The sequence below is a fragment of the Nicotiana tabacum genome, chromosome 23, assembly GCF_000715075.1.
Source record: "Nicotiana tabacum cultivar K326 chromosome 23, ASM71507v2, whole genome shotgun sequence".
In the NCBI taxonomy this organism is placed as follows: Eukaryota; Viridiplantae; Streptophyta; class Magnoliopsida; order Solanales; family Solanaceae; genus Nicotiana; species Nicotiana tabacum.
The window spans coordinates 145,372,080-145,385,048 of record NC_134102.1 but is presented as its reverse complement, the minus strand read 5'-3'; the positions used below and the strand labels follow the sequence as shown (position 1 = coordinate 145,385,048).

The following is a 12,969-nucleotide window of genomic DNA, read 5'->3' as shown; positions in this document are numbered from 1 at the left end:
TCGAAAGTTGAACAACATTCCCCGAGCCCGTATCATCTACCTCGACCGACGACCCCAAATTTACAAGCGCATCGGCCTCATTATTCTGTTCCCGTGGTACATGTCGTAAAGTCCATTATTTGAAATGGTGAAAAGTGATAAGCAGTTTATCTAAATACCTTTGCATTCTACCTTCTCGAACTTCGAAGGTTTTGTTTACTTGACTCACCACCAGCAAGGAGTCGCAATTGGCTTCAATGACTTCTGCTCCCAAGTTTCTAGCTAGCTCGAGACCTGCAATCATGGCTTCATACTCGGCCTCGTTGTTAGTCAACCTGATAGTTTTAATAGATTGCCTAATAGTGCTACCCGTGGGTGGTTTCAAAACTATGCCCAGCCCGGACCCTTTTACGTTCGAAGCCTCGTCCGTAAAAGGATCCATACCCCTGATGATGTACCTGATTTCAATAGTTCTTTTTTGACTTAGGGTACGAGGGTTGGCGTGAAATCGGACACGAAGTCTGCTAAAATTTGAGACTTAATGGCTGTGCGGGGTTGATATTCGATATCATACCCACTGAGTTCGACAACCCATTTGGCCAGTCGGCCTGATAACTCGGGTTTGTGCAAAATATTACGAAGCGGGTAAATGGTTAACACACATATGGGATGACATTGAAAGTACGACCTTAACTTTCTTGAGGCGCTTATCTATGCAAGTGCTAATTTTTCTAGGAGCGGATATCTAGTTTTCGCTTCTCCTAAGGTTCGACTCGTATAATAAACGGAGAATTGCGTACCTTGCTCTTCTCGAACTAGGACACCGCTTACGGTGACTTCCGATACTGCCAAGTACAAATAAAGTTTCTCGTCTATTTTTGGAGTGTGAAGTAGTGGTGAGCTTGATAGATATCACTTTAGTTCCTCTAATGCTTATTGGCACTCCGGGGTCCAAGAAAAATCGTTCTTCTTTTTGAGTAGAGAGAAAAATTTGTGACTTCGGTCAGATGATCTTGAGATGAACCGGCTTAAGGCTGCAATCCGACCCGTTAGCCTTTGTACGGCCTTCACGCTGTCCACAACGACGATGTCTTCGATGGCCTTAATTTTATCGGGGTTAATCTTTATTCCCCGATGTGACACCATGAAGCCGAGGAACTTGCCCGGACCGACCCCGAAAGCACATTTCTCGGGGTTGAGCTTTATGTTGTATTTCCTTAAAATCTCGAACATTTCCTGCAAATGGGTCAAATGGTCCTCTTCGTGCATGGACTTAACTAACATGTCATCAATATAAACTTCCATTGATTTTCCTATTTGTTCTTTGAACATTTTATTTACTAGGTGTTGGTAAGTAGCCCCTGCGTTTTTTAGCCCGAAGGGCATCACATTATAACAATACGTTCCATATTTGGTGACAAATGAAGTCTTTTCCTGGTCCTCCGGGTTCATCTAGAATTGATTATACCCAGAATAGGCATCGAGAAAAGTGAGGATCTCGTGGCCAGCCGTGGCATCGATCATGCAATCGATGTTGGGCAGCGGAAAGGAATCCTTGGGGCATGCTTTGTTCAAATCCTTATAGTCCATACACATTCTAAGTTTGTTCCCTTTTTTAGGGACTACAACTATGTTGGCTAGCCATTCGGGATATTTCACTTCCCGAATGGACCCTACTTTGAGAAGCTTGGTTACCTCGTCCTTTATGAATGCGTGCTTTCTCTCGGACTGGGGTCTTCCCTTTTGCTTCACCGGTCTGAACCTGGGGTTCAAACTTAGCCGATGTGTCGTTATGTCCGGCGGGATCCCTGTTATATCTAAATGGGACCAAGCAAAATAATCGATGTTATCGATAAGAAATTGAACGAGTTTCTTCCTGAGTTCGGGGCTCAACCCCGTTCCTAAGTATACCTTTCGCTCAGGCCAGTGCTCGATTAATATGACCTGCTCTAACTCCTCAATTGTTGATTTGGTGGCGTCGGAGTCATCGGGAATCACGAAAGATCGAGGGACCCTTTGATCATCATCCTCTTCAATTTTCTGGTTGTCTGGCTGGGTTGAAGCCGATGTCTGTGATTGCTATTTGGTGTCCCGTTCTCCTTCTGGGCCCGATCCTTTTATCGGTGAAAGTGAGGATATTGGTTTAGTTTCTTCGACGGCGAGCATTTCCTTTGCGGCTGGTTGTTCTCCGTACACCGTTTTGACACCTCCCGTCGTCGGGAATTTGAGGGCCTGGTGTAGGGTTGAAGGCACAGCTCTCATGTTGTGGATCCATGGCCTTCCGAAAAGGGAGTTATATCTCATATCGCCTTCGATCAAGTGAAACTTTATTTCTTGGATGGTTCCGGGCACGTTTATTGGTAGATCTATCTCACCTTTGGTGGTTTCGCATGCCATATTGAACCCGTTTAGGACCAGAGTTGCGGGTACGATCTGATCCTATAGGCCGAGCTGCTCTACTACATTCAATCGGATGATGTTGGCCGAGCTACCTGGATCGATTAACACACGCTTAATTTTAGTTTTATTCATGAGTACGGATATTACCAGTGCGTTGTTGTGAGGTTGGATGACCCCTCTGCATCTTCATCATCAAAGGACAGAGTCCTCATGGGTGCGTAATCTTGAGTCCGAGATCGCTTTTCCCTCACCATCGATGTTTTAGTGCGTTTAAGCATTGGTCCCTGAGGGGTATCGATGCCGCCGATGATCATGTGGATGACGTGCTGCGGTTCTTCTTGGTCGTTTTGCTTGCTGAAATCCCTGCTTTTAAAATGGTTCTTCGCTCTATCACTCAGAAATTCCCGAAGGTGCCTTTTGTTAAATAAGCGAGCTATTTCCTCTCTTAGTTGCTTGCACTCTTCCGTTTTGTGGCCATGGGTACCATGATATTCGCATGTTTGATTTGGATTTCTTCGGGTAGGATCGGTCTGCATTGGTCGAGGCCATTTAGTGTCTTTGATGCGTCCGATGGCTGACACGAGAGCAGATGCGCCAACGCTAAAGTTATATTTTGATAATCGAGGTGCTTCTATAGAATCAACATATTTATCGAAGCCACTCTTACTCATAAGCCCCTGAGAATTTTGTCCTCGATCAATCCTTCGATTGTTCCGAACTGCATTGTGCGCTGAACCGTTGTTCACCCGATCTGCGACGTACGGTCGATATCGGTCTCTGTTCGACCTTTGTTCTCTGTTGATCTCCTTTTGGTTTTTAATAACTATCCTATTCTGATGAACGGGTCCGTACGGGGCTCCCAACTGATCATCCTCGACCCTGATTTTCGATTGATATCAGTTGTGTACATCTGCCCAAGTTACCACTGGATACTCGATCAAATTTTGTTTCAGCTGATGCGATACTGTCGAACTTATCTTGTTCAACCCTTGGGTGAAGGCTTGTACGACCCAATCATCTGTAACCGGGGGTAATTCTATGCGTTCCATTTGAAATTGGGATACGAATTCCCTCAGCATTTCATCCTTCCTTTGCTTTGCTTTGAAGATGTCTGATTTCCTCGTTGCAACCTATATGGCACAAGCATGTGCCTTTACGAATGAATCTGCTAACATGGCAAAAGAATCGATGGAATTCGGCGGTAAATTGTGGTACCAGATCATCGCTCCCTTCGAGAGGGTCTCCCCGAACTTTTTTAACAACACGGATTCGATCTCATCGTCCTCCAAATTCGTTGCCTTTTATGGCACATGTGTAAGAGGTGACATGTTCGTTAGGATCGGTCGTACCGTTATATTTGGGAATTTCGGGCATACGGAATTTTTTGGGGATTGGCTTCGGTGCCGCACTCGACGGAAAAGGCTTTTGTATGAATTTTTTCGAATCAAGCCCCTTTATCATTGGTGGAGCCCCCAGGATTTGGTCGACCCTGGAATTGTACGTTTCCACCCTCTTGTCGTTGGCTTCGACTCGTTTTGTGAGTTCCTCGAGCAATTTAGTAATTCCGGGAGTAGTCCCCGATTCTTGCTCGTTAGATTTCACTATGGCGGGCTTTGTTCTGGGGGTGACTTCTCGAAGTGGATTGGAATCCGGCCTGCTTTGTGCGCAAGTTTGGCTTTGTAGCTGAACAATCGCTACTTGTTGGGCTTGCAGCATCTCGAAGATCATACGTAAGCTGGCCCTGATTTCCCCCGCGTTTTGGCTGTCTCGGGCTACGGATCGAGTACCGCCCTGAATGCTTCTTTCCGGTTCGGAATGCTGGTTCGCCTCCAAAGCTATTTGTGAATTGACATCCAATGGTATTTCGGCTCGAATTTCGGGTACTTCGATTCGAGCCTCGGGTGCCAAGTTGTTGGTTTCATCTTGAAGGCCGGCTTCGTAATCGATCGGTGAAGCCATTTGATTGGTGGTTATTCGTAGCTGATCCGAAATTCAAGATGTTTTCGGAAATAAGTGCAAAGCACAATGGCGTGTTTTTCAGATTTGTATCAAATGACCATTGTTATCCTCGGCCCCACGGTGGGCGCCAAACTGTTTACCCGAAAAATGGATAGAGTTGAATTTATACGCAGTTCCGAGGATATGTGGCGTAACTTAATACAAAATATAAGGATAAATAAAAATATAAATATAGATTGGAGAGAATGCAAAATAGATAAGGTTATCAGGAACAATGAATCTTTAGGATTCGACAAATAGAATCAATCTAAGGAGTTTGAAAGAGCGATTTTTTACTGTAGAAGAATGTAGCACTTTTATTACAATATAAGCCTCAGAAAAACTTGTGCTACAGAAATGGTAACCAAGCCCTTTTATAGTGGAGGAATTTGGCTATAAGCATAATAAAATAAACATTCAGTGGGAGACCCATGATAAGTTAGCTTTTTCATAATTTCTGCTAATATTCTCTCTAGTGGGATTGCAACGGCTTTTGTCTGCGAGCTCGATCTTGCTTAGAACCCTCGATTTTGGTTTGAGCTTGATTTCGGCTCGAACTTGTGATCTTGGTTCGAGCCCGATCCTGGTTCGAGCCCTCGAATTGATTCGAGGTCAATGTTGGTTGGTCTCTGGATTATCAGCATGATAGGTCTACTCTGCATCATGGTTCGATTCTTATTCGAGCTTTGATAATGATATCGAACTCGACACGGATCGGCTTCCCCGAGTTCGAGGTTAGTTTGTTCCCCCTTCGGGATCTTACTTCGATAAATCACCGTTCGAACTTGATCGGACGTGCCAAAGTCGAAATTTATTTCGATCGTATACATCCAATGCCGTAAAAAATCAGAATAGAAGAAGTTAATATATGGTTGAAGGCAAGACCAAATATTAGCACTGAAATATATCCATTTTATAATGGTTTTTCATTTGGATGGTATAAAGAATAAAACGGAAAGATTATTCACCATTTCACATGAATGACTGTTTAGTATAACCTTACATTTGATATTTGTTATTCTTTTTTTATATGTATATCTTGCATTGTGTGTTTGTTCTTTGATTTTGATTTGGTGTTGAAATTAATTTTTGTCCCTTCTACATCAACAATATTTACAAGAAAATATATCTCATCGTGCGAAGCGCGAATAAATTAACTAGTTTAAAATAACTATAAGACCTTGGTATTATCTTTTTGGTAATTTGACACTCAAAAACACTTTTTAAAAAAATTGGCTAAACACAATTTATTTAACAAATATTGCAAAAAATAATTTTTTACCGTTTACCTTTAAAGTTATCAATGCAAATATATTTCATACTTTTTTTCAACCATAAAAATATAGCCAATATTTAGAATATTCCACGATACTGACATGTAGAATTTCACAAAGTACCCCACATTTGAAAGCGCATACAAATGGACTCTTCCTAACTTTTTTTTGCAGAAAGCTACACTCGAGATCTCGAATATATCATACACTACTTAATTAGTGAGATGTGGGGATCATCAATTGCTTCATATGCATATTTGTACCTTTCTCCCCTCCTACGTACAAACACCCCTCCCCCTCCCCCCAACTCCTTCACTAAAGAACACGAAAACATTCAAAGATGAAGAAGGCATCTTAAGCATTTTCCGTCCACAAGCAATTGAAAACCTTCGTTGATCTTCTCAAAGGGCAGTTCGTGAGTAATAAACTCGTCCAATTTCACCACCTGTTTAATTTTAGTTCATACACATTAGTCAGAAAGTTTACAAGAATGAGCAAAGTCCTATAGAGAAAAAAAATATAAGACGAGGAGGAGAAGATGTAAAATAGAGTTTAATTACCCCAGCCATGCACTGTTTGGCAAAAAGAGGAAGTTGGGACTTCCCTTTGAAGTCACCAAAAACAGAAGCCACAATCCTACGGCCATCGAACAGTTCCATAGGATGGAGTGGCAGCAATCTTGGTGTCGGATGGATTCCTAGAACTATTGTCATTCCCCATCCCTACAATAATATTTGAATTTTTTTTTTATCAACAGTCATTCTTTATGCTAATTTATTGTGCAATAAGAATATAATAAATCTTACATCATGTGTGGACAAAAATGCATCGCGGAGAACATCTAAATTTCCAGCACACTCAAAGCTATAATGTACCCCTCCTTCTGTCATTTCCCTTATTTTCTGCACCCAATTCAACATGCCATGTGATTATAAATAAAAATACTTATCCTATTTATAAATTAATTTTTGGAGTTTGTCTCCTTATAAGAACTGACCTCATGCACGGATATATCTATTTCTTTGGGGTTTATGAAGTCGGTAATTCCAATTGCTTGACCTTAGGAGCATAAAAAATAGCATTAGGGGCCAAATTATTTGTCTAATTGTCAACTTAATTAATTCAGAGCAGACTCTGTAGCCACATGCATGGATATCTTATAAATATCAGCCTCCAAATTTAATTAGTGTTTACTCTTTCTTAATGGTTTTCTTTTTCAGGAAGAGTTTACCTTTGATACGTTTTTCAGGATTAATATCCACTCCTATGATTTTCGATGCACCTCTGGTTCGTGCCCCTTCCACAACCTGCACCCAAATTGAAATTTGAATTAATTTTTTGCTAATCTTGTTTTGAAACTGGTCAGTTTAAATCACATTATATTTGCCAAGATATTGTTGAACACCTTCTGTTAGTGTAGTAGATTCTGCTTCTTAAATTCATAGTTTTTCCCTTACAACGATTCAATCCATAAAAGGGGAGGGCGGGGGGAGGGGGATACAACTAGTAAAGCTATGATTAAAGAAGTAAATCAAAGTATACTGTTGACTTTAGAACGATGGAGACGTAATAAATTGAAACACAAATTTCCTTGATCTAATAAAAACTATGACGAATCTCTATGTTAGTTGACTTAGTTCCATGAATTGTGTCACGGACTAATACGAGTCAACGTGGCCAAGTTGCAGTGATTCTTTTAGAGGAAAGAAAAGGAAGAGAAAGCTACTACTCCACTAGTAATGAGATTTGTCAATCAGTCACGTGTATGTAGAAGAAGGTGTTCGAGCTACCGAACAGTGAAAAAAAGAGACTGTATTAGAAATTAAATTTTATGAATTTATCCTTTAGAATTTTTAAAATTATAAGTTTATATCTATTAATTTTTATAAGTTTAACAAATTTTTACACATCAATATATATTATATGTCAAAAATACTGCATCAGTCCCTGTCGATGCCATCTAAAAGATGGAGACCGAAAATTGATGTCCTAATTAATTAGATGAGCTTGGGAATGGGGACAGTTGTGTCAACAAAGGAAGTAACAGATATCCAACATCATCTTGATGCCTATGCTCTTGTTGACAATTATAAAAGAAGTTGAGAGCTAGAAAACAAGATAGAGAAAAGAGCTTCAGACCCACTTATTAATAATTACTGTATATCATTTAATTAGGAATTAATTGATGGTTGGATGAAGGTAAAAGACTTAATAGCCGTTTTACTAGTTCTAATCTTATTTTCGTAACGTAATACTTTTCTAATTCTAGATGAAACCATTTAAGCAAGCACAAAAACATATGGTTGTAAAGCCTAAAGACAGAAAAGTGATTAATTGGGAACTTACAGCCAAACCGACAGCTCCTAATCCAAACACTGCCACCGTTTCCCCTGTTTGAACGTCAGCCGTGTTCCACGCAGCTCCTAAACCTACATCATCAATCATCCATTTCATTTCTTTTTAATTGTATCCACAACTTGCAAAATTATTGAAACAAGTTGAGAAATTGCAGTTTCCTGCAGAAGTAGGACACCAAAAATTTTGTCCTTTTGGTATTCAAAAATTAATAAGCATATGTATTTCACCCGCAAAGACACCTTCGGAGCAATAATAAAATTTATCTCCCGTGTGTATTGTAGGTGACGAGTTCGAGCCGCGAAAACAGTCACTAATACTTGCATATCATACTCCTTAGAGTGTGGTCCGTCTTCGGTCCTGCATAAACATAGAATGCTTTGTACACAAGACTGATGTTTTTTTCACGTATTTCATCTAGATGTATACTATATCTGATCAAACAATTAAATTGAAGTGATAAATTACCGGTGGAAACGCCACAGCTAAGCAAGGTCATCTTGTCAAGTGGGGCATCGGGGTCAATCTTGACTACGCAAGCAGAGTCGACAACAGTGTACTCGCTAAATGTGGAAGTGTTGAGGAAGTGATAGATGGGATTGCCATTCTTATTCCTGAACCTGCACTTGCCGTCGTTGGCCATCACGCTTTTGAACGGATTCACCCGGAATTTGCCACACAAGTTGTTTTTCTTTGAAGAGTTGCAGTAAACGCAGTCTCCACATTCTCCATTGAATATTGGTACTACGCGGTCTCCTGCTTTCATATCTGTCACCCCTTCTCCCACGCTCTCCACCACTCTACATAAGTAATTTTCATTTGAATTCGTGTTTCAAAAACAAAGAAAGAAAGACTTTTTTATATTTTCGGCTTGATGTTCGACTTACCCTGAGGCTTCATGTCCCAGAATTCGAGGGTAAGCTCGTTGAGCTTCGTTCTTTATACCAATTAAAAAATCATCACAATTAATAATTAGTAACAAATAAATTGAGAACATATATAGACACGAAAAAGTTATGTGATTGATTAATCTTGGTAGTACATATATACCTCGCCTTTCCAAGCACTGAGATCTGTATGACAGATGGAAGTAAAGAGGATCTTAATTCGGACCTCCATTTTCTGAGGCGGATCCACCTGCACTTGTTCTACGACCAAGGGCTGCCCTGGACCATAGGCCACAGCAGCTGGCACAACGACAAGAACAACATCATATAAGCCTCTGTTAATTTCTATATGGTGAAAGAACAAAATCCAATGTTCCTATATAACAAAATTTAATAAACTGGATCGATTCCCTCAATGCCTTTTGAGTCGATCCTGTCGCACATGGCTTGTCTAGTGCGGTTTACGTCCCAGTGCGCACAGAGAACTCACCCGAAGGCAGAGGCTGTGGCAGAAACTGTAGCGACTGCGAATTTTACTGGGGTTAAAAAAATATATATATTAATAAACTGACCTCTGCAAGTGATAACCTTTCCAAGCGAACCATTTACATGGGAAATGCCATTGGCAGCCATATTGCTAGCTGTTAATTGAGGTCTATTTTTGGGGCTTTCCTATAGTCAGGTTTCTTTTATAAAAGACTATGGAACTGATGATAAAGAAATTCACAGGTGCAGGCCCTCTTATAGTGCTAGCGAAAGCCTACTGGTCAAACGGGGCTGCCAAAATAATTAATAACATCCCATCTATTTATTCATAAACAGGAAAATCTAATTGAATTCGTTCTCATCCCTACCATGACGTTTGTTAGCAATCACTGCAAATAAAACTGACACTTAACTAAATTTAGTTGTGTGTTTGGTTATTATTTATAATTTTGTACTAATTAGCCCCTTCCTTATATCGTAATTCCCATAATTATTATACCTCATACACCTAAAATGAGAATATTGACTTTTTATAATTATTATTATTATTATTATTATTATTATTATTATTATTATTATTATTATTATTATTATTATTTATTTATTTATTTTTTCTTGCCGGCCTTACTTGATATCTCTCTCTCTCTGTACCTTTTTCTTGAGAATATTTCTACTTTTTGATTTTGAAACTTAAAAGTGCTTAAACAAAAATTTCAGATTTAGAAGAGAAATGCAAAGGTTAATTTTTTTTCAGTTTATATCTGATATTTAGTCACATCTAATTTTAACTCTACTCATAAAAATGTTATTTTGTTTGGGTAAATGAAAAGATCAAGGACTATAAAATATATTTGATTATTAGTTATACTACTATATTTGTCTATATTTGATTCTTAATTATATTATTACAATCTATATTTGATTATTGATTGTATCATGCTAATCTGTACTTGAAACTTAATTATAGTAACATAATCAATATTTGATTTTTACTCATGGTAGGACAATAATTCAGATCAGATTTGGTAATATTACATTATTACATCACCTACCCATTCAAATTAAAATTATACAAAACATTATATATAGTGCATAAGTGATGTAACAATAACATAGGCCAAGGTTGTTATTGAGAAAATTTGCTGTTTTGCACGAACTCACGCAGAAATCAGATACATCGACTCTGTGCTCTAGAGCCGTTGTTCTTTTTATGATGGAAAAGGTGTTACACGATGACCCTATCAGTAATACTTATAAAAATTTTGAAGTGGCGGATTCAAAATTTTAAAGTCATGGGTGTTTGCTGATAAAAAAATCCGAAAGAAGAAGAAAAATAAATTTAGTTGTGGATGCTCACTCAATATTTATCTAAATATTTCTAAATTACCTATGCAAATTTACTAAATTTGATCAAAGGTAATGGGTGCTTGAGCACCCACAGTAATACTTATAACAATTTTGGACTGAATGTACATAAAAGTATTTATTTACATGTTTAATCTTATGGAAGTTTTCAGCAGATGACTTACACTATTTTGTCAAAAAAAAAAAAAATCAACAGATAGAACAACAAAATATTATTAGACTATTGAGTTCGACAATTAATAAGTTAATGACAAACGCATTAAGCATACTCCCATTCATGTTTTTGGAACGGTAAAATTATTTGAGACTTGTGTTTGAAAGAATGCCACTTTCAAAGTTACGGTGTGATGTACCTAATTCAATAGGTCATGGGATTTATATGTTACTGTCTCCAACTTGTAACTAGATATTGAAGCACATCAAGAAATGAAAAGGATACACTAGTCCATGTTAATTGTTCTTCTTCTTTCTTGTCAATTCTTCACCTTCTTCTTAAAAATTATGCAAACAATAGAATATAGGAGTATCTAAAGTTTGGATAAAAGAGATTGGATTGTTGTAGGTTGACGGTTAGCATAAAATAATCTAACTATAATTATATCTTTGAAGGGGAAAAAATAATTTCATATGGATAAATCTACTAATTTGTGATTGAAGCATAATTGATTATAATTAATTTAAATTGAAAATTAACTTACCAATAAAAGCTAGCTTTAATCTGTTGTTTGTTACAAGCCTGAATAATTATAAAATTTTATTTTATCATTCTAATTTTATCGAATGTTCTGAACGGACACAAGCCTAAATAAGTGAAAACCAAATTATAGGAAAAACAATAACGATGATATACAGTTTGCTAACAGCTAAAGTCGTTAAACGAGAAAACCATAGATAGGTCCCCGAACACTAAAAAATTTATGAGTAGAAGAAAAGATAACAAAAGAAACATTTTAGAATCTGATCAGCAGTGACACATTGAAACCCATATGAATAGTTTAATTAACTGCGTCGTTATCTCTTAAATCCACAACCTTTTATATTAATCGGTAAATGTACACAATCTCCTCCATGTGTAAGTTTAGTAGCGGTTTGACTTGATCCAGGCTGATGCTTCATTTGCTCAGCATATTTATAATTAAGAAATCCCACCGCCGAACTTATCATCTTTGTTCTGACTATGGTCCATGACTCATTTATTTCATTATTTAACATCTTAGGCGTTTACCCTACTTCTATATTTTTTTTAACTGGCATGATCTGAGTAATTTTGATGGAAAATATTCGAACTGAATTAATCCTCACATGCTAATTTTACTTAAACATATATTGACCAAGTGGCACAAAGAGAACCATGATTTAATTTTATAATGTTAAAACTATTATATTGACGCTTAACCATTAATTAGCTTTAATTTTGGTCTAGACCGACGAATCACTAATTAACAGCTAAAGAAGGGTTCACATTTACTTGCCATAAAGAAACGAAGATTGACTTGTAAATAAGTTGGGGTAGACTGAGAAAAGCAACATATTCTTATTCAGTGGTACATTTTCTTGTTCCTTTTTTCTTAATACAGAAGTACACGTGGTAGCTAAATTCGTACAATTAAGTTGGACACTAGCTTTAATGTTTTACATACAATTAGGTCGAAAAAGGTTAATGCGTGTGGAATACTGGATACCTCTTTTTGTTCTTTCTTTCTTTCAAGACTTAGATACTTTTAATTCGCTCAAAAGGCATTTGGGACTTCATTGGAGAAAAGCTAAAGTGGAAAATGTAAAGTGGATGGACGTTGGCTACCTAGAAGCTTACATTTCACAAGTCCGTGTCTTTTAGGAGATAAACATAGAGAGAAGGTGGGCAATGATCCAAAATTGACTCAATTCTCTAATAATAGTCTGTTTCGTCAAGCTGTAAAAATCTATTTGATACTTTTTTTTTCGAAAGTACTTTTGATAAAAATTAATTTGTGTTTGACTAATTAATTGAAAAATACTTTCTGAACAACAATTGGTGTTTAACCAAACTTTTAAAAACTATTTCTAAGTGTATTTTTCTCAAAGTATTTTTGAAGAGAATCTACTTTTTCTACTTCTCCAAAACTCCTTACTTCTCCTCAAAAATATTTCTTTTTCTTTCAAAAACCTGGCCAAGCACTTTTCTTTTTTAAAAAAAAAAAAAAATACTTCTAAAATTTGAGAAGCTAGGCCAAACAAGCTATAAT

The 12,969-nt window shown here is 37.6% G+C and overlaps 1 protein-coding gene across 1 annotated transcript; it reads right to left on the bottom strand.

Annotated features, from left to right (window-relative positions):
- Positions 1-4,666: 4,666 nt before the first annotated feature.
- On the bottom strand, positions 4,667-9,619 carry LOC107787411 (alcohol dehydrogenase-like 4). Its single transcript, XM_016608977.2, has 10 exons — positions 9,466-9,619; positions 9,057-9,193; positions 8,894-8,943; positions 8,475-8,806; positions 7,998-8,080; positions 6,883-6,958; positions 6,649-6,710; positions 6,458-6,553; positions 6,212-6,373; positions 4,667-6,096 (listed from the first exon to the last, which is right to left on the bottom strand). The coding sequence occupies exons 1-10, from the start codon at positions 9,524-9,526 to the stop codon at positions 5,986-5,988; spliced, it is 1,170 nt and encodes a 389-aa protein (XP_016464463.1). The 5' UTR covers positions 9,527-9,619; the 3' UTR covers positions 4,667-5,985.
- Between the last annotated feature and the right edge of the window lie 3,350 nt (positions 9,620-12,969).

Excerpts from the sequence above, each read along its gene's own strand:
- LOC107787411 (XM_016608977.2), bottom strand. The coding sequence starts at position 9,526 with ATGGCTGCCAATGGCATTTCCCATGTAAATGGTTCGCTTGGAAAGGTT. Across the intron at positions 6,711-6,882 it reads TCCTGAAAAACGTATCAAAG|GTCAAGCAATTGGAATTACC; the intron begins GTAAACTCTTCC and ends TATGCTCCTAAG. Across the intron at positions 6,554-6,648 it reads TAGATATATCCGTGCATGAG|AAAATAAGGGAAATGACAGA; the intron begins GTCAGTTCTTAT and ends AATTGGGTGCAG.